This window comes from Musa acuminata, chromosome BXJ1-6 (assembly GCF_036884655.1).
Source record: "Musa acuminata AAA Group cultivar baxijiao chromosome BXJ1-6, Cavendish_Baxijiao_AAA, whole genome shotgun sequence".
NCBI lineage: Eukaryota > Viridiplantae > Streptophyta > Magnoliopsida > Zingiberales > Musaceae > Musa > Musa acuminata.
Window position 1 is genome coordinate 43137242 of NC_088332.1, and position 27949 is coordinate 43165190.

The 27949-nt window shown below is 38.9% G+C and overlaps 4 protein-coding genes across 6 annotated transcripts; 3 read left to right on the forward strand and 1 right to left on the reverse strand.

Moving 5' to 3' along the window:
- Positions 1–1089: 1089 nt before the first annotated feature.
- On the reverse strand, positions 1090–2546 carry LOC103989598 (homeobox-leucine zipper protein HAT22). The gene is made up of 3 exons (XM_009408482.3): positions 1797–2546; positions 1620–1699; positions 1090–1545 (listed from the first exon to the last, which is right to left on the reverse strand). Exons 1-3 carry the CDS (start codon positions 2289–2291, stop codon positions 1260–1262), a joined length of 861 nt encoding a protein of 286 aa, XP_009406757.2. The 5' UTR covers positions 2292–2546; the 3' UTR covers positions 1090–1259.
- A 3214-nt stretch (positions 2547–5760) lies between these two features.
- Positions 5761–10811, forward strand: LOC135677148 (uncharacterized). Of its 2 annotated transcripts, none has more exons than XM_065189103.1 (10): positions 5761–6219; positions 7929–8115; positions 8252–8385; positions 8480–8592; positions 8719–8848; positions 9362–9511; positions 9603–9758; positions 10242–10321; positions 10419–10468; positions 10546–10811. In XM_065189103.1, the coding sequence occupies exons 1-10, from the start codon at positions 5857–5859 to the stop codon at positions 10683–10685; spliced, it is 1503 nt and encodes a 500-aa protein (XP_065045175.1). In that variant the 5' UTR covers positions 5761–5856; the 3' UTR covers positions 10686–10811. The 2 variants fall into 2 exon arrangements, with proteins under 2 accessions (XP_065045175.1, XP_065045176.1); XM_065189104.1 differs by having other exon boundaries at positions 8725–8848.
- A 1664-nt stretch (positions 10812–12475) lies between these two features.
- On the forward strand, positions 12476–22851 carry LOC103989600 (nuclear matrix constituent protein 1b). Of its 2 annotated transcripts, XM_009408487.3 has the most exons (9): positions 12594–12942; positions 15976–16185; positions 17742–17995; positions 18366–18636; positions 18725–18808; positions 18931–20867; positions 21006–21342; positions 21983–22158; positions 22624–22851. In XM_009408487.3, the coding sequence occupies exons 1-8, from the start codon at positions 12748–12750 to the stop codon at positions 22124–22126; spliced, it is 3432 nt and encodes a 1143-aa protein (XP_009406762.2). In that variant the 5' UTR covers positions 12594–12747; the 3' UTR covers positions 22127–22158; positions 22624–22851. The 2 variants fall into 2 exon arrangements, with proteins under 2 accessions (XP_009406761.2, XP_009406762.2); XM_009408486.3 differs by lacking the exon at positions 22624–22851 and having other exon boundaries at positions 12476–12942; positions 21983–22527.
- A 3440-nt stretch (positions 22852–26291) lies between these two features.
- Positions 26292–27897, forward strand: LOC103989601 (transcription factor MYB15). Its single transcript, XM_009408488.3, has 3 exons — positions 26292–26828; positions 26918–27047; positions 27134–27897. Exons 1-3 carry the CDS (start codon positions 26693–26695, stop codon positions 27690–27692), a joined length of 825 nt encoding a protein of 274 aa, XP_009406763.2. The 5' UTR covers positions 26292–26692; the 3' UTR covers positions 27693–27897.
- Positions 27898–27949: the final 52 nt, after the last annotated feature.

Below are 27949 nucleotides of genomic sequence, written 5' to 3' on the forward strand. Positions count from 1 at the left end.
ATCCAACATCATGTTGGTGAAAGGAGACAGATAAAGGAGTTGATTGCCTAAGATTCTGTATGAAAGTTGGACTGACTCTCTCTCTCTCTCTCTCTCTCTCTTGTTGGACTCATCGCCAATCCCCTCCAAATGGCCTTCTTGTGCTCATTCTGTTTCCATTTCACATTAATCATTGTCATTCCTTTCTTGTCCCAGACGCTTTCCTCTCTTCCTTTTCCTTTCTTTCTCTTAATTATTGGAGGACTTTCTCTGCCTCCGGTGAAGCCACGGCCACCTCCCATTCCTAAGAAACGAGGATTGCACACACGTGTTGTCGGCTACCCTTTTTAACCTCGAGAAAAGTAGTCTGTCTCTCGTTTGGTCTTCTTCTTCGGATGATGAGCTCCTGCCGAGCTGCGTGTCATGTTTCTACATCATCAGGTCGATGGATACCATCTGGTTGAGAAGATGGAATGACCGGAGAAAAGTGAGGAGCTTAAACTATTAGTGTACGGACTTGCAAGCAGACCAAACACAAGGATGCATGAAGGAAAGAACAGAACAGAACAGAACAGAAATCAGAGAGAAAAGGAATCCAATGCGGATGGAATCGTCTACCTCGGGATGGTTAGAACAGACAAAGTCATTAACTTACGGGCGGCCAACCACTTCATGGATTCATGCCGTCGGTGTACTCCTCAAGGTAGATTCAGCAAGCATTTAGTAAAGGTTGCGCCACTCATGCATTTATGAGACATCACGATTTTGATGCTGAAAAGATTGTCCAAGTCAAACTATGTGAACTCACTGCTTCAATCTCTCAACATCTGTTCTGCCTCTTCTTCTTCCTCTCGACATCTATATGTATATATCTGATGGTGGAGCACAGTATATATGTATAATCGTAGAGCTCGTATGTGGATGTTCTTCTTCTTCCTCTCTTTCCTGCTCTGTCACTCTCTTCAAAGGAATGAATGGTTTTCTTTCAGAACAACCGATGAAAAGCTATAGGATTCAGTCCCGTATGATCTGAATGTTTCAAGATAAAGGTAGATGAACTTGGGGAGAAACGGAATCATCTAATGATGATTGTTTCGATCTCAAAACAAGTAGATAAACTTGGGGCAATCTTCATCATCAATATCTGTGTACATGAACTAATCACAACACTGTAATCTGTGTAAAAGCTAACATGAGAAATCTAGCGAGTCGTGGCCTGTTTTGGTTTCTTCGAGGAAGGAGGGAAGGGTTATGCCTGTGGGTGAAGACAATATCTCGGCTCAGAGTGATGCCGAGTGGGCGAAGGGGTTGAACAAGCGAGGCTTGGGTGCCACCACAAGAGATCCACTCTCGTCGCTGTCGCTGGCCGCGGCCACGGTGCTGCAGGACGGACACATCGTGAAGCCGGCGACCGCCGTCGCTGGGAGCTGCATGTATCGTGGCCTCAGAAGCTTGAACGACTTCAGCTCCTGCAACTCCTTCTGTAGCCGCCTGTTCTCGTCTCTCAGCGTCTCGCAGCACTTCCTGAGGCGCTCGTACTCGACCTCGGTTTTCTTCAGCTTAGTCCTGCAGCAAAGATGCGGTCATGTTGGTGCGTATAGGGTTTGCATGATGCTGCATGTCGACGGTGAGGCACTGACCTCGCTCTCCTGTTCTGGAACCATACTTCTACTTGCCGAGGACGAAGGCTCAGTTGCCCGGCCAGAGCTTGCTTTTGCTTCTGATCATCGCAAAGAAATCACACAGAAACTGGATCAGAATCACGATCGAAGAATCTATTTTGATCCATGGATCAGATTTCTTGGGGTAACACAAACCGGATCGAGACTGCTATGCTCTCTGAACCTGTCTTCCAAGAGGGCAGACTGCTCCTTGGTGAGCCTGAGCTTCTTCCTGGCTGCACCGCCGTCTTCCTCCTCATCACTGACCCTCGCATCTCTCTCCCTCTTAATCCTAGAGAGATGACCACCGGAGAAGGAAGACACCATGCTATGAGGAGACGATGGCCGGCCGACGACCCTACTCGCGGAGCAAGCCTTGTCTTCCTCGGCCTGAGCTTTCGCTGATCCCCACCCATCACCAGGGAGGCCAAGAGTGAGATAGGGCTCGACGGACGTGGCAGTCGAAGAAGATCTCTCCAGCTTGAATCCGGCGCTTGGCCGGGGATGATGATCACCTCCCGAAAGATCACCTCTGCCATCATAATTCAACCGAAGAGAAAGGCCAGCGACTCGCACATCGTCTCTATCGCTCGTGTCCATAAGAGTTTCCTTCCGCGAGACAGCAGGATGGGAGCACAGGAACGAATGCATGATGTGTTGCGATGATGGATGGGAGAGGGGGTGTTATCGAGAGAAGTCTGCAGGGGAGATGACACACAGGCTGACATAGGTTGGCGAATCGGAGAGTAGGAATCACGAATGCCGTTCATGCATTCAAGTTTTGCACCCACCTCTCTCTCTCTCTCTCTCTCTCTCTCTCTCTCTCTCTCATGTATTCATCCACTGTCTCTCACTTCTCTATTGGCTCCTCTACTCACTTTCGACTTTGTGCATTGCCACCAATCAACTCATCACATCAAAACCCTTACCTCATGAAAGATATGCCTTTCATGCCTACCATTCAAGAACAATCACCAGCAGCTACGGAAGTGGGTTGGAGATTAATGGACGTGTCACCCACAAAAATATCTTAAGTCTCCACCTATCTTGTGCTCATATTTTGAGTGGTGGTTGTTAGGTAATTCAACCATCACACAGCTTGATCGAGTCTTCTCTTTCATCCAATAACATCATGTTCCCAAGAAAGAAAGTAGAGGAGGAAGTCAAGAGGACAAGCAGCTGTTTTGTTTGGGAATTAAGCATCTCTCCATCTACTCAAAAAAGAGATTTCATACGTTACACACTATGATAAATCTAACTAACTTAGCGCATATACAAAGGGACTAAAATATCGTAATAATTTTTTTTTTATTTTTTTTTATTTTTCATAAAATAATTTCATTGTCTACGTTACGTACGTACGAGACATATATACGGATCATGAACAATTCGCTCGTTGAACCAAAAGAAATACGATATGATATATTAATTTATTATAAAAAAAAATCTTCGTACGATATGAACAATTAGCGGCTAATTTATCACTCGAGGGTAGTTGGCTCTTTAATGGAGACTGTAAAGATTAATTTGTGTGTTTAGTGTGATAAGATTGTCGGTCTATGTTTTTAGGTAAGTGGTGATTGATGCAGGTTGACTTTGACACACTCCATCAACCAATAAGTAGAGGCATGATTAGATAATAAACTTGTTAACCAACGAGGAAAAGCTAGTGTTTCGAGGTCGGAATGAGTCAAACAACTCGATATTAAAGGCTAGTGGAGGCTCCATCGACATCATCATCATCTTCTTCCTTGGGAGGGAGATTAATGGTGCCCACCGCTGATCCGCTGTACTGCATCTTTGATTCTTCGGCTTGAAGCTATTGTCCTTCTTTTAGTCTCTTGTTTCTCATTTTAACTCTCTTTTTGTTATTTAAAAAAAAAAGTTTTATATTAATCTGTGAGCATAAAAACTATAATATTATGTTATTATTGTATAAAATATTTTAATATCAAAAAATAAAATCAAATATATGATGCATATTTTTTCAATATTATTTAAAAAATCTTTATCTGATCTATAAATACATCATCGTTGGATACACAATGATTTCGATTTATAAGGAGAACTATACTCACATTCTTCTCTTTCCTTATTCTTCACAGAATTGATGACAAAAAAATTATGAGAAAAATTATAATATCTCTTTTTGTTATTTAAAAAAGATTTATATTAATTTATAAACATAAAAATATAATATGTTAATGTTATATAAAATATTTTAATGTCAAAAAATAAAAAAATCAAATATATGATGTATATCTTTTCAATGTTATATATCATCATCGGATCTACAACGATTTCGATTTATAATGAGAACTAACACACATTCTTCTCTTTTCTTATTCTTCACAAAATTACTATGGATAAAAAGATATGAGAAAAATCTATAATCTCTCGATGATTAACGTCACGTATCCAATTAAGTCTCTGAGAGTTATTATATATTTATAGACGAGAGCAAAAAAGTGTATGATAAATAATTAAGAAAATCTCTCTCATTAACATCACGAGGGATCCTAATATATATAATATATCTTATCTAATTATATTTAGTTATATAATATAATATAACAAAATGTGATTTTATCTTCAAGTGAGATATGAATTTCTATATATTTATCATGAAACAGCAACTATTTGATTTATTTTGAATACTTTCTCAGAGAAATATTAAACTTTTAGTGGATAGTTGAAGATAACTAACAAAAGTAGTTTCTCTTATACTACTCTAATATCATATGAAAAAGATTATTGATCTACCTTAATTTGTTTCGAGATCCACAAATATGCCTCATTGCCTTAATATTCTCGACTCGAATCAATGCAAATTTATGACATAAGAGAGCTCTGATCTTCCAAATCGAATCGATCGAAACCAAAAACTGAAATTGACCGATGATTCCATGATTCCGAATCGATCAATTCCTAACCAATGGAATAGATGTGCACAAGAATAATGCTCCAAAATACATATCCAAACAGGGAGTGGAGAATGTTTTAATAAGGGAGAGCTGAAGTCAATCAAACCTTCCTTTTTTGTGGGAAAAATTTCAAGTCAAATCCTTGTCTCGAAGGCATGATGCAATTCCGAAAGCAAAATGCCTGCAAGATTCGGATTTATGCTTTGTATTCCTCCAATAAATTAGTAATTAGTGGTGCATTATTACCATCGAAAGAAGAAAATAATTTATTGACTTCGATTTTATTAGAAACCTCGTAGATTCTAAGCTTGAGATTGATCTCTTTAGGGAATCGACCTCCTTGGAACTCTATAGGGGTTCCTTCCTCCAAGTTACTGGCTACAGAAAAGATCCAGTTTATAAAATAAAAGAAATACATGATTATTTATAGGGCTTCTAAACCCTAACTTATAATAGGACTCATACTCAAGACTCTTATTCTTTTACATAAAACAATCTCCTAACTTTATCATTATATATATATATATATATCAAAAGATCATTCTGATAAACAGTCAATCAATTTTTAATCTTATTTCTTCTTAATGCATCCATATATGCATTTGAATGCTCAAAAAATATACATTAAAAATGGGACACTAGACAATATTATAGACATATCCATACTGAGTCATTGTATGAAGCCCACATAATTGTTTATATTATTGTGGAAGATCAATGAATAATTAATTATTTAAAAAATCCATCCTAATCATGATCATAAGATTTTGTATCAGGCAAAGGTCAATGGAGCCTTCAGGTCTGTTTATGTTAAGCAAAAGGTCCAACTTCCCTAATAGAGATTATTATTGGGTCAACTACGACATATGATTAATGGGCTCTAAATGGGCCTAAATAGACTCAGCCCACATCCCTTAATTTGTCGGCTCTTATTAATTTTAATATATCACTAAATATTAATTATATTTATCAATATTATATATATATATATATATATATATATATATATATATATATATATATATATATATATAAAGATACAAAATACTTAAAATATTTGTAAGATGCTTACCACTAATGGGAATTAATGTCGCTCTAAGTGTCTAATGATAGTAAATAATATCCGAGTAAAATCAGATCAAATAAATTGCATAAAGGACGGATTTATGAAGAAGATATATAAGATTGGATGAAGAGAGAGAGAGGGATTCATCGCATCCACACTATGGTACAGCCTTCATAAAGGAGAGATTTTTATCCTCGGTCCCTTCTTCTTCTTCTTCTTCTTCGGAATGAGGAGGTTCGCCACCACTCTCGTCCTCGTCTCTCTTTGCTTCTTCTTCGTCTTCCCCTGTTGTCGGGCGCAGAGGGGGAGGCCGCGGTTGCTGGAGCGGTTCGCGCGGCCCGGCAACCGCGCGCGGGCGTACCAGTACGAGGAACGCTACTTCCGGCAGTCGCTGGACCACTTCAGCTTCGCCGACCTCCCGCCCTTCGACCAGCGCTACCTCATCGCAAACACCGGCGCGTGGGCCCGCCCCGCTGGCCCCATCTTCTTCTACTGCGGCAACGAGGGCGACATCGAGTGGTTCGCTGCTAACACCGGCTTCGTCTGGGACATCGCCCCCCGCTTCTCCGCCCTCGTCGTCTTCGCCGAGGTCACCACTGCTACCCCTACTCGCACTCACCCGTTTCCCTGTTCCTTGTCGCACAATTTGATCTCGATATGATCCCCTTCGAAGTCGATTATTTTGGTACGTAAGGATCGTTACCGATTGTTAACCCTAAAAGAACAACTTTTGGATACTAATTGGACAAGATATATATAGAAAGTGCAGTAGTAAGTCCGAACATGTAATGCATGTCTTTCACACATGACGTGTCGCAATTTGATCTTGATATGATCCCGTTCGAAGTCGATTATTTTGGTATGTGAAGATCGTTTACCAATTGTTAGTATTTCCAAAAACCTAAAAGAACACCTTTTGGGTACTAATTGAATTAAGTTTATATGGAAAGTACAAATACTAATTACTAGGTCTGAACATGTAAGGCACGTCTTTCACGCATGACGCAACCTCATCCACAATTGAGTTATTGGTGAATACCTCCTTGTGGCTTGATAATCTTTAGGATATTCCTTGTCTTGCTCACTGAAGGATTAAGACTATAAGTGGTTTGGTTATGTATTTATGTATTCGATCAAAGGTGGATATATATGAGACATATACCAATGACTTGGGCTCCATATCATGTTTTATAAATATGTTTGGACCACATATCCCGACACGTTGAGCGAATCTTTGAGTGCCTCCGTATAAGATCCTGTAGTTCTTTTTAATTGCTTGGAATGGGCTAAGGGTACCAAGGAAGGGACAGGCTGCCTTCGAAATATCATATCGATCGAGAAAGGAGAGGAGATTCAACCTTTTTTTTAAACCTTTAAATTGATGGAATTCTGTGAGCCTTTTATTTATTTACTTTTTGGCCAGGAATCCCATGATCATGATCATCATGATCTCTTACATTTCAGGCTTGGTCTAATCATTTTAGGAATCCTATTGCCAATAAAGCTAAAAATGGCTTGCGTCAATTGCTTTTTTCTGCATGAATTTTGCCCTCAATAGTTATAGACTTGGCCATCAACTTGGTCAGTCATTAAATCTTCACAATTTGATGATGATCTATGCATAAACCTCATACAACTTGGACAAGTAACAATCTATAAAGTTGACGTGCACGACTTATCATCCAAGAAACTAAATATTTTTGCTATGGCTTTTCAATCAAAAACAAATTATCATATGTATGTTTAGGCTTCATATGCATGGGTTGATCAATCTATTGATTCCTCGTATTTGACTTAGCTTGCCACAATCTTGTATTTAGCTCATGTTTAATCTCAATGTCCGTTGTTGATTGTTCTGTTAGAGGAGCTTGCTTTTAAATCATAATTTTGTCAATCGGATTGAAGATGCTTCGATCTCTCACTCATCATATGCAAATTCCATCAAGTTTGGCCCAAGATCTGTCTGATACTATATATTAACAATGTGAACCGGAAACTATGTGGATTGTACTCCAAAGATGGAGTACTCACGAGATAGCGGAGTTTTACGATTCTCATGGATATGCATATTTCTTAGATGTCCTATATTTTGATACTAGAACAATGTACCTCTCCTCTTCTAATATTTCTCCTTTCTTTTTGAAGGACGATTGTTTAAGGGAGCACCATTTAAATTTGTTCAACCAGCTGCTTCACCTGTGTTGCACTTAAATGATGGTTCAACTCATGGTTGCATTTGTCAAAATAACCTCAAGTTTCAGATAATCTAATATTCTTGGTTTTCTTTGTATTTGACAGCACCGGTACTATGGGAAGTCAATGCCCTATGGCAGTAAAGAAAAAGCATACAAGAATGCTGAGTCTCTGTCTTACCTTACAACTGAGCAAGCACTTGCCGACTTTTCAGCATTGCTTACCGACCTGAAACGTAATTTGTCATCAGAAGAAAGCCCAGTGGTCTTATTTGGTGGTTCCTATGGGGGAAGTAAGTCTATTTTTCTTCGTTTTTTATTGAAATGATTTCTTAGCTACCTGTCAAAAGGGTTAGAGTTTGTAATAGTTTTCTCTTGACGTTTTATGAGAATTTAGTTTCCACGTTTGGTTTACTGCTGCTGATACAGTGTTGGCTGCTTGGATGAGGCTGAAGTACCCGCATATTGCCATAGGTGCACTTGCTTCCTCTGCCCCCATTCTTCAGTTTGAAGACATCGTTCCACCCGATACATTCTATGATCTCGTCTCCAACGATTTTAAAGTCAGCATATCAAATTTTAATTGGATGCATACATACATAGTTACATGTTGTTAACATGCTTAGTCGTGTGATCTTAGCTTTTAACTGATTTCAGCGTGAAAGTTTGAGCTGCTTTGAAGCTATAAAGGAGTCTTGGAAGGTACTCGAAACTCAAGGGGAGGATAATGATGGTCTGCTCAAACTCAGCAGAGATTTTCGCTTGTGCCAGTAAGATGAGTTCTCCGTGATATAATTTTTTTAAAAGATTCACACCAAGAAGAGGCTGGCTTGCTGTTCTCTCTCTATGGTGTCTATTCCCTTCTAGCTTGCATGATGGTTTTGTGGATTAATGAGTCACAGGAACCTCAACAATACTGAGGAACTTTCAGACTGGTTGAGTTCTGCCTACAGCTATCTTGCTATGGTGGACTACCCATACCCTTCTGACTTTATGATGCCATTGCCTGCAAACCCAATAAAGGAGGTTAGTTGACACAATAATCTGTAATTTGATTGTTAACAAGTTCTGGATTCTTTTCTTAATAATGGTATAGGATTGCTGCCGAAGGGGAATCATGAGAGAGAAGATAGAGGGGCATGGGCCGAGTGGGACAAAGGGTGTTTCAGGGGTTCCTTTTATAGGGTAAAAAACTAAATACAATTGGAAAGAAGGGGCTTACCACCCACTCCATGCATGGGCACTAAATTCTCTTTCATAAGTGGACAGTCCTAAACCAAACGATCCGTATTCCAATCCACTGGCAGTCCGTTAGGTACCAGGTGGTTCATGTTCTCCACAGGCAGACCGATACGTTCCGGATGGGCCATGTTTTTGTCTGCCCAATTTGCTGATCCTTGAAGGGAAGCATATAGGGGCATAACAATATCATGAAGTGAATGACCAACATATGGTTGTGGTATATATGGTTGTGATGCATATAATTGATTATAATTGCTTTTACGTTTTTGTTTTCATTTATTTTTCCCAATTTTCTAGGTATGCAGAAAAATTGATAATTATCTTGATGGAACTAATGTCTTGGAACGCATTTTTGCTGGAGTAAGCATCTATTACAACTACACAGGAAATGTCGATTGCTTTGACTTGGAGGATGACCCTCATGGTTTGAGTGGTTGGAACTGGCAGGTATATAAGTGCTCCAGTGTATTGTGTTTTAATGTCCTACATGAAAGTCCATGATCTTTGTATAAATTGTCTTCCTTTTAATTATTAACAGGCTTGCACAGAGATGGTTATGCCTATGTCGAGCAGCCAAGACAGTAGCATGTTTCCAGCATATGATTTTGATTATGCTGCATATCAAGATCAGTGTTTACAGGATTATGGTGTCAGACCAAGGCCTCGATGGATCACAACTGAGTTTGGGGGTCACGTAAGTCAATTTTGTAATCTGATGATAAGTTGTAAAAGTAGATTTTCTGCCCAAACATGGCTATGAATCATATCTACTTTCACTGAGATCATGATGGTTGTGGTAAAATCTAGGAAAGGCAAACTATAGTTTCACCAATTTGAGATTAATGAAGGCATCCGTTCCGGTGTTGGGATGCTGAATTTTGATATGAAATGCTTTGTTTGTGCTTAATAACATTGTTTATATTGTGTGGTTCCTCACGATGCTTCAGCTGGCTGTATGACTTTCCATTAGCTAATTCACGTGAGTAGCTTGTGGAGGTACTACATGGCTATGTACTTCCTATGATGACATTTATGCTAGTCTTAACATTTTCAGCATTGTTTGTGAGTTATTTTACACGGCTATGAACCTTTACGTCGAGAAATTTTGTTAGTGAATGAGCAATCGCTACTTTTGATCAAATTTAATGACAATCTGTCAACCACCCCATTTTGAAAGGATATTAAGACGGCATTGAAGAAATTTGGCAGTAACATCATCTTCTCAAATGGATTATTGGATCCTTGGAGCGGTGGCAGGTAAAGCACTTGACATCGGATTTTCCTTGCAATTTATATGTTGTGTCTATACTTTTATCGTGTATGAGCTTGACTGTTCTTTCATTGTGCTTTCCAGTGTTTTGCAGAACGTATCCGAGAGTATCATAGCACTTGTAACCGAGCTAGGTAATCTCTTTCCTGGCTTGTGTCTATTAGTTCTCCGGTCAGAAAGTTCTCTTTACAAGGGATTATTGGTTTCTCAGGGGCGCATCATATCGATTTGCGTGCTTCAACCAAGGAGGATCCTGACTGGTTAGTGGAACAGAGGAATACAGAAATCATTCTTATCAAAGGTTGGCTATATGATTATTATCAGGAGAAAGCATCCTACTATATATTGTAGTTCCAATGATCTCTAAAACTTATAAAAGAACTGAAACGGCCACGACGTCACCGTCTACATGATGTCACTGTAGACTTTGTTAGACTGCATGCAGTGTAACCAATAAAGTGACATTTAGTTTGTTCCTGTCTGTGCTGCATGAACTGGAATGTATGTAGGGTTTGGTATTATGATGCCTTCTTAGAGCTAATTCAGATGTGATGATATAGAACTCAGGTAGACTCAATGGTAAGTAAACTTGGACCAGCTCTTCTTCTAATGCATATTTTTCATGTTAGTCATGATCAAGGTTTTAAATGCCCAATATCGATTTTGAGAGATGTGTACCAGTCTTGAGATACACATTTTGATGAGATACACATTTTGATATTGTTAAGTTCGGATCGATTAGGCACTGATATAATGCCTTTTGTGGTCCATGTTATATTATTTAGAGCAATCATTTCTTCTCAGTATTTTAGCTTTAGCTTTGGGGTCCTAATAACTTTGAAAAGGGAAGTAGCACTAGTTGAGAAGAAAGCTTTCATGGCAAAGTCATGGAAATCTGTCATTATAGCCACTGCTTACACTTTAGTGTGGTGTACAGCTTCACTTTCCACTTCACTGTGGATATCTAATGATGCCAGTGTGTTCTCAAGTTTGTGGGATTCCTTTACTATGATCTGTTCTTGCATTATAATAGTGTGAATTTGTGGTCCATGGAACAGCTACAACTCCACAGTAATTGGAAGCCCCACTGGAACCTGAATTGGTCTGAATGGATTCAGAAAATTTTCAAAAAGATATTAATTGAAATAAGAAGATAAAATTAAGGTTTATGAAAAAAGGAACATTCGTGAATTTAGAAATTTATTGAAATAAGAAGATAAAATTAAGATTTATGTTAAAAGGAACATTGGTGAATTTAGAAATTAATTGAAATAGGAATATAAAATTAAGATTTATGAGAAAATAAGAACATTCATGATAAGTTCACAATAGAAGGATAGATCAACCTAAATCTTTACATCATCGGACACAAAAAATTCACTTTCAAGTTGGGAATAATCAGGGTATGATTTTGTTTTATTAGGCAAAAGATATCAAATTAGGAAAAATGAAGGATAATATTATTATTTTGGGTGATTTTGACCGTGATAGTACGGTCAAAAGAAGCATCCAAAGTTCGCCTCGAGACAGCAAACAATGACAAGCCATTGGCGTCCATCCGCCACCTCATCCGGTTTTCAAATTTGTTTCTATTTTGACCTCTCCGTGCAGTAGGAGCGGTGTAGTGAAATGAAGGCATCAGGTGCAACCCCTCTCGCGCTGTCTAATGGTACAACGGTCGTGGACACCGCTGGATCAAGCTAAATCGTTGAGTTGCCCGAATCACGAGGCTATTTAACCACACTCTTTTCCGTCGGAGCCCATGTAATCCAACTGGCATTGGATTTGGTCCACAACACAAATATGCCTTGCTTTCAAAAGCATTCAAATGTGACTCGCGTGCGAACGTTGGCATCGTTGTTCGATCCCATTCCCGGTTGTATAGACCCAACCCAAACTCGGTCCGATCGACGATACCCGTCTCACGAACACATGAGCGGTGGGTCCCGCTAGCGGAAACGTTAATACAGCCAACCATCGAGCAGGTATGCCGGTGAGTAAGCTGGAAAATAATTGTAGGCCTTACCTGCGATTCGTCGCGCGGTTTGCTTACCTTCTCTATCATTGGAGGCATGCGATGACTCTATGTGGCGCCCACTGAGGAAACCAACCAATGGAAGGTAGGCGAGGATTAGTGTCATCCGGGAGGTAACCGCACCGCTGTCTCAAGATGGAAAGCTAGGGATCCGACTCGGCCGAGTTGGACCGGACAAAGCTTTCTCTGTAAGACTCGATTTCCATCTCTACGGAACCCAAATGAGATGATAAAACGCCAAAAGGTGAAAGCAAAAAGCGGTGGGGGAGTCCTCCCGAGTCCACTCAATCGATCTTTCATTTTCTCTCGCTCGCGACGCGTCCGGCTCCTCCGTCACTCGGATCTAGGGTTTAGCTCCCATCGCCGTCCGCCGTCGAGATGACGAGCCCACGGCCGGGAGGGACGCCAGCTTCTCGGGCCGTGAATGCCTCCAAGACGCCCGCGACCGGGGGGACACCGCTTGGGGACGACGCGATCTGGAAAAGACTCAAGGAATCAGGCTTAGACGAGGAGAGTGTGAAGAAGAGGGATAAGGCCGCCCTGATTTCCTACATCACTAAGCTCGAATCCGAGGTGCTTTTCTTTATCTTTCATTGGAATTCTTTTTCCTTGATTCTTGATTTTTGGGTAGGTACCTGTTTTGATGTCGAGGGCTTCTGGGCATTCAGATGGGGGTTTAGGAGGTGTCTCTAGATCTAGTGTGCTAAACTAGAATCTTGAAAAAAGATTGGCTGTTCACTGCAAAATTGTGGGTTTTATCGCTGATGAACTTGATGAAATTTCTTGTCCTGGAAAGTATGATTTCGACATCGATAGTTCAGGGTTTTCTTACACTTTTTTTGTCTAAGGTTTTGATACCTGTGTTGTACAGGGTTCCAGTTGTTCAAATAGGGTTTTGGAGGTAATTTTTGGCAAGATTGTTTTTCCCCTGGTATTATCGTGATCGCAACTGTGAGATAGCGTTAGATGGACTCGCTGGGAACACTTCTCATACTGAATCTTTGTTAGAGTTTAGGGGGTTTACACTTTAGGAAGCGAAATATAATCTATTGTTTGACCGCAAAACCCTAAATTATCTGTTTCTATTAATATGAACAAGAATGATCTCCATTGTTCACTTTGCAAGCCATATCTTTGTCACGTTTTCCACTCAACTAGATCAGTCTGGAAGTTCACGTGTGTGCTGCATGCCTGTTCAAGCTTAGGAATGACAATTTTTATCGTTTGTCATGTCATCTATGCAGAAAATTATTCTATCAAACTAATATGTCATACTATCCGTTAGGAGTATCAGTTACTACCTAATGGCTATGCTCAAATTCCTTTAGGGATGGTTCTCCTCAGTTGTCTTGTCTTTCATGACTCTTCAGGACTCGAACCATTTTTTATGCATGGTCACAAGTCTACATTCACTGTTTAATTGTTGGCCCTAGGTGTTTGATGCTATGAGATGTGGATAACCTTTTAGCGGACATATATGTATGTTTTACCCTTTTTAGGGATGACAGCAAATAGCTAACAGCAACTGTACTATTAATTGCTGGATGTCATTTTTCAGCTGATGAGAAGCTAGGCAAAGATATCACATAACAAAAGGGCTGGTACATTGAAAAAGAAGTTTTATCTAGGTCCTTGTGATCAGCAGCTCAAAAAGTATTAACATTTTTTTACATGTGCTGGGAGTTTGAACATCAATATCATGACTCATGCTTGTACTATATTGTTTATGAGTATGAAGGATGATGTCTTTTATCCCTGGTCTGCATCTTTTGGATTTTCTTCACTTTTTTTAATATTTAATCTTGTGCAACTATTCATGATGCATATAAATACTACTGTTGTCCTATCCCTTGTAGCCTAGCTGACGTTCAGTGGGAGATTTTCAGATCTGTGATTCGTGAAATGAACTTGTCTGTACTGTAGTCTTCTTTGAAAAGAACAATTTCCTTGCTTATTTTATAAGAATTAGATTGTTTTACTTTGTGCTACGATGCTCATGAATGGCTAATGAAGTTGCTACGTTAGTTGTGTTTTAGATTACATTTGTCATTGTGTCAGTTGATGGTTGTTTTCCTCAATGGAATAATGTGACATAAGGTATTATTGTGATGTTGTCATATCCAGTGGTTGTTTATGGCTCATGACCAGCATGTTTTTATCACTGTCTGATTCTGGACTCTTTATCTTTTTGTTCTTATGTTATTCGTCTTCAATATACTGGGAATAATATATAAATCAAATAAAATGTTACAAATTTCTTTGTCAATTTTAAGCAGCAACAACCGGTTTCACAATTTCAGCCTTTCAATAATTATTTCTATTAGGAACTTTTGCTTGCACATATTTCAAACAGATTGGGCTCTTTCTTTCCTAGTATAGACACTAACTGCCTTATCCAGTTCTGTTGTGACAATTATTGATTCTCCCTTGTTTTGAAATTTTTATATCTTGGGTACCATCCTTATTGGTTGACTGCTAGACTGGTACGTGCCAGTGGCCATGCTGAGTGTTGGCTCAAAGCCTATTTGAAAGCTAAAAACCAATTAGACCCATGTCATTGGTTTTCTCCTTCAGTTGGACTAGGCTTGTTGGGTTCTTGATCTGAGATGACTGGTCTGTGGCAAATTTGTGATAAAAATTAAGTTGTATATAGTAACTTTTCATGATATTGGCTGATTCTGGTATGATATGTTTGAATTTTCTTGGTATATGTTCAGAATAAATCTAATGTTTTAGCCAATAACTCGGTTTGTAGTAGAAATTGATTCTTGACTAGAGTGGCCAATTTGATCAAGTCTAGCCAATTTTTGACAGCCTCAGAAAATGAGAACACAGAGGGATGAGGAGGAAAAGTCAAGTGAAGAAGATAAAAATGAAGCCTGTGACGATGACCATTAAAAACGGTAGGAGATGCTATTATTATAATATTTGCTGCCCACCACTATATAAGATAGAGAGGAAAAATATAGAGAGAGACAAAGGGTGAGGGTAGAAAGTAGTCTCAAACCACTTAAAAAAAGTGTTGATTTTGTAGAGAAGGTAGGTGTTTTGTTCCAAAATTAATCCCAAATTCTGGATGTGCTATCAGCAATGGTTTTAATTTCTTTTAATGTTAGTTTGATATAATTAGTGTTTTTTGTAAGTTCCTAAAATATCTTTCATTATTCTCTGCAGTTCATAATTCTGCTGTTACAATCCAACTGGTTTAGTCAATTCCAATGGCTTTATTAACGAGTGATTCTGATCTGGATAACTCTCTTGTGAACTATGCTAACAATCATTACTTAGATTTGGAATATACCATCTCATTTCTCTTTACCTCATCTAGAAGTTTCCAGTCAAAATAAGTTGAAATGTGACTAAATGTTTTTGTGCGTGTTGCCAGTTGCGGTTTGTGTTTTCTTGACTTGGATTAAAGGTGTCATTTGGTTCATGCTTTATCAATTCACCTAGGACATCTTTCTTTCTTTCAGAATATGCAACTGTTGCAGTGCATGAATTGCGATACAAGATGCACCTTTCATGTATAACAAAAAGTTGAAATTCTCTGTCAGCAAGTGTTTATTTGTGCTGTTTTTATTATTTTATTTGCTAACTTGATTGTAGATCTATGAATATCAACACCACATGGGGCTTCTTATTTTGGAGAGAAAGGAATTGGTTTCTAAATATGAACAAGTTAAAGCATCATCGGACTCTGCTGAGATTGCATATAAGCGTGAGGAAGCTAAACGGTCATCTGCTTTAGCTGAAGCACGAAAACGTGAACTGAATCTTGAAAAGCTTCTGGGCATTCAGAAAGAGTGTGTTGCAAATGTAAGTATATATGTCATGATGAATAAGTATGGAATATTTAAACCATGTAAACATAACTGATAGTGTTGAAGTTGCTCATACTGCTTGAAGATATACATGTGAAACAGAACATAAAGTATAAAGTAGTTTATGGTCCATATGACTTGGAATAGTTCTTTGTTGTTCCATTACTGGCTTCATTTTATTTCTGTAACAAAGACAAGTAGTCATCCGTCCATGTCTCTCATTAATACTCAAAAGAACTCCTTCAAGCACATCACATGGATTAACAATTTGAATTGTTTAACAACTTGTTCGTGGTTTGTCAAAACTCTCTCCAGTTAAAAATTTATGGCCAAAAATCATGTTCCAATCCCCAAAAAGTTGCATTTTGAGCTTCACAATATAATGGATTATGCTAAAGCTTTTGCCAGTATAATTTCGCTGAAATTCTAAAAGCTTTGAGATTCTTGCATATTCTTATTTTTGTTATATCTTATCTTGGTTAAAATGCAGAGGATTGCTTAATCTCCTCAATGATATACCCAAGAATGGTGCTGCTTAAACCAATGCTAGATCTTAAATATTTTCTGGGTTCCAGTTGATATTTTGTGTTGTAATCACTTAGAAAACTTACTGTCAACATTAGAACTTTAATTTTCCTTTTCTTGTCCTGTATTGAGACATCTCTTGAACTTACTGTGCATATTAGTCATCAGGTGAATGCTGGTGCTCTTATCTTTTTATGTTATTTACCTGCATATCTCTTGTGCTTTTAATTAGCCAATTCTTGTTAAATGGTTTCATATAAAAGTTGCTGCGTTAAATGGCACCACTAGTGCTTACATAGAATCTAGCATTCTTAACTGTTGGAAAGGAAGACCATTTTTTTTTTTTCATTAAGGGTGCTTGAGTCTAGGTTTATTGAAATGGCGAGTACCAAGCAACTAATATTTTGAGATGGCAGCTTTTTTTATGGTGGGCAGCTCAGTTCATATTGTTTGGTTTCAAGGGACTTTATAAAGTTAACTACACATTTTTGGGTTGCAAACTCTGTTACCAAGTATGACCCAACCATAAAATAGAATCTGTACTGACTCAGGCCTACCTGATTTGGTTCAGCTTTTTGTTTTAGTTTTCAAGATGTATACTATTCTGAAAATATTTTACTTTATGTGATTATTGTTTTACCTAAAATATGTGGCACTTCAAAGGACTAAATATTACCATATTAATATTCTTTTAATATTTTTTAATGTGATCTACTACATTAATATGATAGAAGTTCCATTCACATTTATTATATCTTGATACAGCATTTGGTTTGGTTTAATTTGGATGATTTTTGACCTGGAACCAAACTGAACTGAGAGTTGTTTGGTTTCTGACCATTCAGACGAGAATGATCAAGCAATACAGAAAATAAGAGTCAGAGCATACCATATAATCTGGTTCAGTTCATTTTTTGGGTTAACTGGTTCAATTGCAGAGCCTCTCAATCACTGTCCATTGTATATTTCATATGTTCTTTATGGTTTTATAATAAGAATATTGAAACATGTGATCATCTTATGTAGATTGAGAAGGCTTTGCATGACAACCTTGTCGAGTCTGCTGAAAGAAAGCTTGCATATGAAAGCAAGATTGCAGAAGCTCATGCAATGATGACTGCTGCACAAGAAAAGCTTGATGAGGCTGAAAAAAAGCTACTTGCAGCAGAATCTTTGCAAGCAGAAGCTAACCGAACACGCAATACTGCAATAAGAACATTAGATGATGTTGAAGCTCGTGAAGATGAACTTAGGAGGCGTCTTGCTACTTTTAAGTCTCAGTAAGCTATTTCATCTGGTTTTGCTGTATTCATCTTTCATATTTTGGCTCTATGGCATTATGGTGATTATGAAGTTCAGCAACTATGCTCCTACATATTTTGCACCATAATAATTTTGTTGTCAGAACTTTAAGACAATTCTCCATCTTACAACATGCTGTTCTAATATATCTGGATCTGGAATATGCTTGCAAAGCAGTGGCTCTTGTTGGTTGTTCTACTCTTGAGTATTGCTATCTGCAACTGATCTTGTTATTTATTGTTGAATTACATTGGTCCAAGATGAACTTTACGTATGCTAAATCCAGTCATTTAAATTTTACGAGGATTCTGTTTATTTACTGTATCCTAAAAATCGATTATGTTACAGGTGTGATGCTAAGGAAAACGAGATCAGCATTCAAAGACAAGCTTTATATGAGAGCCAGAAAACTCTTCACCAACAGCAAGAGAGGTTTCTAGAGGGGCAGACATTATTAAATCAGAGGGAGGAGTACATTTTTGAAAGAACAAAAGAGTTAAACCGCATTGAGAAAGAACTGGAGGAATCAAAAGCTAATATTGAGGAAGAATCCAGAACTCTTAAGTTGGAAAGGTCTAACTTGGATTTAGAAATAGCTGCTCTCAGAAATCGGGAGGAGGTCTGCTCCTTTCTTCTATATAAATGAAATATGACCTTTTCTTTTCTTTTCTTCAACAGTTTATTCTAATATTTGCACATTGTTGCAGGTCATTGTTAAGCGTGAATCTATGCTTGATAAAAGAGAGCGTGAGTTGCTTATATTACAGGAAAAGATAGCATGCAGAGAACATGTGAGGTCTTTTTTGGTTCTAAATTCTGCTGATTTTTTAAAATTTGTTTTTCACACTGTAAATAGATCTCCCAAGCCTATGAATTAATTTCTTTCAATATGTTGTGCTGGTTTTGTCTGTAGGATGAAATCCAAAGAATCATGGAGGAACATCAAAGTATCTTGGAAAAGAAAAAAAGTGAATTAGAAGCTGATATTGAACAGAGGCACCTGTTGTCGAAGAATGAATTGGAGGCCAGAAAAATAGCATGTGAGATTAGGGAGGCTGATCTCTGTTCAAGAGAAGTTTCTCTCCAGGAAAAGGAACATGCTATTGAACTTCAATCATCTGTGTTAGCCAAGAAGCAAGAGGATGTGGCTAACAAATTGAGACTACTAGAAGAAAAAGAGCATAATTTAAGTTCTACAAAAAGAGAAGCAGAAATTGAGGTTCAAAATATGCAGAAAGAAAGAGAGATCTTTCTCAAAATGAAAGTGGACCTTGAGAAAACTAAAGCCGTCCTCGAAGATGAGAAGAAAGAAATTATTCTTGCAGAAGAGAAGTTTGAGATTACATTAGGAGAGAGGAATGAATTGCTGCTTCTAGAAAATAAACTTAAAGAGGAAATCGATAGTCTCAGAGCTCAGAAATTGGCACTTGTGGCTGAAGCTGATATACTGAAGGCAGAAAAGGAGAAGTTTGAGATTGAGTGGGAGATGATTGATGAAAAAAGAGAGGATCTACAGAAAGAAGCAGAAAGGATTGATGAAGAGAGAAAAACTTTAGCCCAGTATCTCAAAAATGAACATGATAGCATTAAGCTGGAGAAAGAGAATTTACATAATCAGTTCAAGAGAGATGTTGAGCGCTTATCTTGTGAGAGAGAGGAATTTATATGCGAAATGGATCGCCAACATTCAGATTGGTTTACCAAGATGCAGCAAGAGAGAGAAAATTTTACCAAAGATATTGGTATTCAGAGAAATGAATTAGAAAACAGTATCAATGAAAGGCGGGAAGAAATTGAAACTTACTTGAGGGAAAAGGAGGAATCATTTGAAAAAGACAAAGTTAAAGAACTTCAGCTTATAAATTCTCAAAAGGATATGATTGCAAAACAGTTGGAACATGTTGCATCAGAGATGCAGAAGCTTAACACTGAGAGGCTGGAGATTGCTCAGGATCGTGAACAGAGGGAAAGAGAGTGGGCTGATATAAAGAGATTTACTGAAGCACTTGATCTTCAATGTGAGAAGCTGCAAAAGCAGAGGGAATTGTTGCATGCTGAGCGAGAAGAAATTAATCAAAAAATTCAACAGCTTAAGAAATTGGAGGAATTGCAGATTGAATCTGAAAATAGGGCTTTGTCTGTGACGCAGACTGATAAATGTGATGCTCCTGTTGGCAAAAGTTGCCAATGCATTAATGGCGCAGATCGGCATATTGCCACTCCTAATGGTGTCTCTACCATGAAGTTGCTTCCTCAGGGTACTCCAAATCCCTCAACCCCAACATCTGTCACTAAATCCTGGATTAAGAAATGCACCGAGGCGATGTTCAAGCATTCGCCAGAAAAAGATTCTGACACTGGTCATGAGGAAAATGTGGAGAGCAAAATGTTAGCCAAATCCAGGGATTTTAGATTTTCAGAGATGGATCTTCAAGGGTATGGGAATTTTGCTGATGGTAAAGAAGTTAGTGTCCAAGAAATGGATAATTTTACACCCAAAAGAACAAAGTCTAATAGGCAAGAGAAAGTAAATGGACAAGAGATCAAGTGTGTAAGGTGTACTTTTGACGAGCAAAACATGATTTCTGATGCACGACCTGTTGCTAAAAGTGCTCAAAGTCCATCCGAGGTAGGAGCGAACAGCATTAAATTTAATCAAGCATTGGAGGATTCTGGACAGAAATCTAGAACACTTTTCAGTAGCATCAATTCATGGATATCACGCAGAAAGAGGTCAAATGACATGTTATCCCATGATCACGCTGATATGGACTCGGAACCAAACCCGAAGCAGCAGAAAAGGCCTCGGCAAAATGGAAATTTTGATGTTGAAGGAGACTGTTCTAATGGGTATGTCTTCCTTTTTTGCTTACTTTTTCTCTTTTGGTGATTAAACATAGACATAGGTTAAACAGATTTGCTAATTTGTTATTAAGCTACAAATAGTTTTTTTATCATTCTCTCACTTTGTTCTTTTTCTATTGAAAGTTTGGCTGAGCAACAGCCAAACATAGATGACGAATGCGAACCAGTATTGCGCAACCAGACTTCAGGATGTGAACAGCTGCATGCGGTAGCCTTCAAGGATCAGCAACATGAGAATATGGTGGTTCCAAATGCAGAACCAATCGAATCTTCACAACACAAATTGGCGGTGTCAAATTTTGACATTGTAGAAAATGGAAATTTCTGCAAATTTGAGCATTCTCCACTTGCTGGTGTTGGAGCAGCAACTAGTTCAGATGCTAATGAAATTTCTATGAAAGATAAACAAGTAATCGACAAAGAGCACATAGCCAGAAAACCATCCCAGGAGACTAGTGTGGTAAGTTTGGTTCTTAGTATTTGGTTTCTTTAGTTGGGTCTTTCCAAGGTTCATGAGTTCTCTTCTTATGGAAATCTGATATGCTTGACCACCATATCTGAAGTTTTAACATTGCTTCTGAATAATTTATAATCTGCCATGCAAAATAAAATCAAGAAGATGATATTGAATTTATTATTTAAGATAAACAATATTTTTTTTATGAATATAGAGTAACTAAGGTCAAGCTTTAGAAGGATGGTATATGCTTTAATGATAACATCTCACTGTTTCTGTAAAATCAGATGCAGACTGGATTACTTGAATCCTCTAAAGAGTTATAAGTTCATAAACATTCTTTTGTTGCTACACCACCATGTTTCGTGTACTTAAATAAGTTCATAATATATTTTATTCTACAAAGTACATATTCTGTTCATTTTGGTGATTAATGTTCTTGATATAAATCAAGTTGCAGAGCGTGATGAATGGTGTTTTCCTAATTGTTCAAAGGTTTTTGTTAAGTTTGATGTGACCATCTGTTTGCTGTGTTGAAGTTGACATATCATATAAATAACTAGTTCTATGTGAAGTTATGCTATTTGATTTAAGCATTATTTTCTTGTCAATTCTCACCCTTGCTTGTGATCTTTCATGTCAGTCTGCGAGTGATCTTATTGTCGAGGATAATGACAAGCTTAAAGAGCAAGATAGGTACAATGAAGTGCTCGATGAATTAGAAGACGAGGATGATGGCAGTGGTCTGTCTGTCAAGGAGAAGATATGGAACTTTCTTATAACATGATGACCTCCTTACCATGCATACATACTGTAGAGGTTAGATGTTTAACTTGCATGCTGAACACTGTAGCTTTTGTGAAAATGTTTGTTGTTCACTGAATTTTCTGCTAATTGATCACCCATTATAGGAGTTTAGGATCTGCAGTCTAGTCAGGTTTGCTGGTCGTGGCACAGAACATTGATAATGTACATTGGGTCTCCATGTGATGGTCCTATTGTCAGTCATCATGGATCCTTTTTTCTCGGACACCCTTGTCTTGGTCCCAAACTTGTAAATGGTTTGTTATTGTGCAGGTTTTGTAAACATCTCCTGTCTTTCCATTGTGCATTTGTAAGGAGTCCTTTGACACCGTAAACTATCCATTAGGTTGTGTTTAGCAGCAGTAGCTTGATGTGTTTCATTCATACTTGGTGGTTTTCATGAGTATGACAATTTTTTTGTGGTTGCGTCCTAGTTGTTCTTGACTGGTCTAATTTATCTAGTTTGTTACTCTTTCACAGCAAGAAATTCCCCTCATGATGCTGCAACTGTATTGCTGAGTTGGACCCCTGATATCTTCTTCCATATTACCATTAGCAAATTAAGACTTGGTAAGATAATATCCCTAGTGCTTTGTTCAATTTTCTTTCTGTCCAATCCTCATTATAGATTGGGTTTTGCATATATATCTTTGCAAAGTTGGGAAATAGTGTGTTTATCATTACAAATTTTAGTTTGGACATAATGAATTCAGATGTTTAGGCTGACAACCTCTAGTAGTGATTGACAGTCTTGTTTGAATTGTTAGGAAAAATTGTATTAAGTTGTGAAAAGTCTATAAGATTTTTAGTGGAACCAGTGCGAGAATAATGACTGCAATTTTGGCCTCATAGGATATCTGGAGTGGCAAGTAATAAAAAAAATACAACAAAAATATATGATCAAGTGAGGAAAAAATAATGAGTCTTGGTTGTGTTTTGATTACAGATGTTTGAATTTTTTAATAAAAAAAATAGAGGTAAAAAGATTGGACTATATTTTGTGTATCATGGAAATAATCAGGTTCATCTGCAGTAAATATTATCGTGGAAAGATGTCGTCTATTTTTACTGTAAAATAAATTCCTAAAAATGTGTTTCATCGAAAATTTTTAATTATGTTGCTTTAGGTAGGTAGTAAGGTGATATAGGAACAACAACGGGGTGGGTCGGCTTGGGGCTCGGGCTGGGGTTGGGATAAAATCCACGTGCAGGTTTTCAACTATTAATTAATTTACACAAGATAGATAGAAAGGACTCGGTTCGAAACTGTTGTTTTCTGACTCTTTGTTAGCTTATCCATACAGTTTTCATAACAGATTAGGCGACGCATGAGTTGGGAGAAAATATTCTGAAATAAAAAATAAAACAATAGAATAACCTTAAGCAATAAATCGACCCACCACCGCCACCGAGCGAGCGGGCGCGGTTGGTGGCGGTATCCGCGGCGGCGTTGGTTCGGTTTCCCCATGTTTATAGCATGCATAGCCAGCCTTCTCAACGCTCCAACACACAAAACACGCTGTTATTATTATTATTATTATTATTATTATTATTATTATTATTATAGCATGCATAGCCAGCCTTCTCAACGCTCCAACACACAAAACACGCTCCAACACAAAAAAAACAAAAGAGGTTGGTGGTGGACTTGCACCTCTTATCCCCCCTCCTCATGTAGTAGTAGTAATAATAATAATAATAATAATAATAATAATAATAATAATAATAATAATAATAATAATAATAATAATAATAATAATAATAATAATAATAATAATAATAATAATAATAATAATAATAATAATAATAATAATAATAATAATAATAATAATAATAATAATAATAATAATAATAATAATAATAATAATAATAATAATAATAATAATAATAATAATAATAATAATAATAATAATAATAATAATAACAATAATAATAACAATAATAATAACAATAATAATAACAATAATAATAATAATAATAATAATAATAATAATAATAATAATAATAATAATAATAATAATAACAATAATAATAATAATAAAAATAACAACAACAACAACAACAACAACAACAACAACAACAACAACAACAACAACAACAACAACAACAACAACAACAACAATGTTGCTGTTGCAAAATTGCATCATCAAGTCCACAAGTGGCCTCCGAGCAACAACAACAACAACAACAACAACAACAACAACAACAACAACAACAACAACAACAACAACAACAACAACAACAACAACAACAACAATGTTGCTGTTGCAAAATTGCATCATCAAGTCCACAAGTGGCCTCCGAGCAAATAGTAGGTAACAGCGGGGCAGCAGAGTGACATCAGGATGGATGCAGACAAAAAGGACCTTATCTGGAACAATCCTGATGAGCCGATCCCGAACACCAATAATTGGTATCGTCAGCTTCATTTTTCCATCTCAACCCGCGGTTTTCGGGCTGTGGCCAACAGTTCTAATGGGTACTGCTCTGTTGACTGCGCCACGGAAGATACAGCAGCACGACTCCTTCTCATCCTTTTTCCCATCACCTTTTGTAGCAGAGTTCAAAGTTGTACTCATGGAAAGAGAGAGAGAGAGAGAGAGAGTGCACCCATGTCAAAACGAAGAACCATAATATCATCATACTTACTCGATAATTCTCATCTGATTGATGATTTCGTACTCTACCTTAATTTAGTGTACTAATATGAGTTTAGATATTAAGTTTGACTCAAGATAATCTATTATCTAATTTGGTCACAGATCGATGTGTCATGTCATAGATAGGATTAGACGATTATTATCCAATTAATAATTCAAATTTATGAAATTAATAAATCAATCAGCGTACCGATCCAACAACAACGACAATCGATGTCCGGTCTCACATCATCGTCAGTACGAAAATTCAGTTGATTTATACCCCTATGATTCTACTACTCGTAGACTTACTGATTCAATAGATTCTTCTCCAAACAGTTCGGCTTTCTTCTTCAAATCCTCATCGCTCATTACTAACCCTATACGACGACAAATTATATATACAATATGATTCAATCGGTACGATCCTTCTCCGTTTTCATGAATCCAACAACGGTGCTCATCGCATCCATCGAGCTACAGAATTTTCTCTCGTCTTGGAGCTCGATGCCACGTCGCTCTCACCGCGACACCATTTTGGACCGTCTCGTCGAAGAGTCTTCTCCGAGTTCAAGTTTCTCGGCAGAGCTCTCTCTCTGGCCATCGGATAACGTAAATGAATACGAACGGGGGCTAAGCTATCTTATAGACAGAGATCGACTGATCGATCGATGGGGTGCTGTCGAAAAGGTTTGAATCACTGCTCGCCAATCGTACATGGAGAGGTTGATGTGTCACTCTCGCTAAAGCTTACCAAATTGCGTTGTTAAAAATGTGGTGGCGGGCTATCTACGAAAGGGCCAAAACAAAAACAAAGAGGAAACGAAGGGAAGAAGATGAAGATGACAGATAGCCATTGGAGTCAAGATGTCGTCCACTGCATTCCTGCATCGTGTCAACGCATCATTGCTCGGTTTCATGATATTAGATATATAGGCTCGATTAGCATTTGGGACCCACCCCCTCATCCCCATGCCATTTCTTGTCTGAGACGCCATCCCTAAACCCTCGTCGAGAATCCAACTCTTCATGGCATCCACCCATTGGGTTAACCCAACCCACCCAGATGAGGGCAAATGCTTGCTTCGAAGGAACGGCACACCAAGATAGCCCTGCAACATCTTTGTCCCATGCTGTTGTACCCATTCATCGGAGCTCTCCGGTATTGGAACATGTATCCCACATGCTATGTTAGCTGGTTTTGGACTCACTGTGTTGGGCTATTATACTTAGCCGCCAAAGGAAAATTTCTTCATGTCAGACGTTGCTATTTAATTACTCCTCTCTCGATCTTAATGCAAGCATATAATATAATCGAGTAGATCTCTCTCTCCTCTCTAAAATGTAACATTTCGTACAAATTAGATTTGACACCCTAACAGTTATAAGGGGATCACACAATTTGGCTCTCTCTCTCATATTAGTGGTGGATACGATGTAAATATATTCAGGTCGTCGTCGGTGTCACCCTATCATCACCAGCAAAGAATCACGGCAAGGATGAGCAAGTGAGGTGAATTCTCGGCCGACCATATGATACATGTTTCTTTCCCAGATGCGTACGCCCAGCACAAGTACAGATCGGTGCTCTGCATGCATGTGGAGTGAGAGAGGAAACATAAAGAGTATGTGCTACATGGCATGCAGAGGAGAGGAGAGGAGAGGAGAGGAAGGTGGGCCAAAGCGCTGATGCCTGCCTGCATGAGAAAGAAAGATTCTAATCCAACAAAGACAAGCAGGAAGAAACCCCCCCTCCGTCTGCGCTCCTCACCATCTTATTTAATTCCCTGCTCGTTTACTGCCTCTCTCTCGAACTCCATCTATCATTTCATGCTTTCCCATCTGTAGAAGCTAACACCTACTTTGGCTTGAGGAGGAAGTAAGCCAGAGAGAGGCAGGCCACGGCCGCCATGGGACGAGCCCCCTGCTGCGACAAAGCCAAAGTGAAGCGAGGGCCGTGGTCGCCCGACGAGGACGCCAAGCTCAAGTCCTACATCGAGCAGCACGGCACCGGCGGCAACTGGATCGCCCTCCCCCAAAAGATCGGTGCGTCTTGCTTGCTTCATGTGTAACTTTCGGTTCCAGGTCGAACACTTGGCTCCCTCATCTTTACCGGTGCTCGTTGCTACACTCAGGCCTCAGACGCTGCGGCAAGAGCTGCCGCCTCCGGTGGCTCAACTATCTCCGGCCAAACATCAAGCATGGAGGGTTCTCCGAAGAAGAGGATAGCATTATATGCAGACTGTACATCAGCATCGGTAGCAGGTGATGACCGAGATCCTCTTGTCTCCAGTTGCGAGAGCATGCTTCTTCGGTTCGTCCCTAACGTTCAGCTGTGTGTGGAAGAGCAGGTGGTCTATTATTGCTGCACATTTGCCGGGGAGGACCGACAACGATGTCAAGAACCACTGGAACACGAGGCTGAAGAAGAAGCTCTTCGGCAAGCAGTGCGACGGCCGTCAGCCGCCCCCCCGTAAGCTCGGCCGCCCCAAGCAAGAATCTATTAGTTACGGCTGTAACGGAGATGGACTTGGCGTCCGCCCTGCCGATCGCTGGACTCCGCAGCAGATGCATCCGATCGGCCACGCAGGCCATACCGAGGGACCGAGCCACGGAAGTCCTCTCGTTGCTCCTGCAACGCCGCCGCTGCCCCTGCCGATCTGCGACTCTGCCACCCTGCTCTCCTCTTCCCTGCGCCGCGGTTCGTCCCGTGAAGATTCCCAAAGCTCCAATGGCTTTTCGACCGAGCTGGATGAGCTGTTCCAGTTCGACTCGGTCAAGTTAGAAGGATTCGACTGCTTCGATGGATCTGAAGGCATGAACTGGAACGAGGAAAGCTCTTTGATGTGCCCAGACGCGGTGCAGCAGTGGCCACCATTGGAAGAGCCAGTGCGACGGGGCATGTGGTAGTGGTTCGTGTACATATAGTAGCTGAGCTTCTGTAGATCTGTAGCATTTGTGCAGGTGCTGAAATTTTCTCGGAGTAACCCAAATAAACTTCCTATCTCTGAGAGAGAAAGAGAGTCGCTTTGTGTGTGATTCCTTTTGTCATTTCCTCCCCTTCTTTGGATTCTCCTTATTAGATTGTAAGAAATGAATGCATGCTTTGTTTACAGTACCGTTCACAACCCTCTCTGTCCATAATGTCACCTTTGATCATGCTGGGA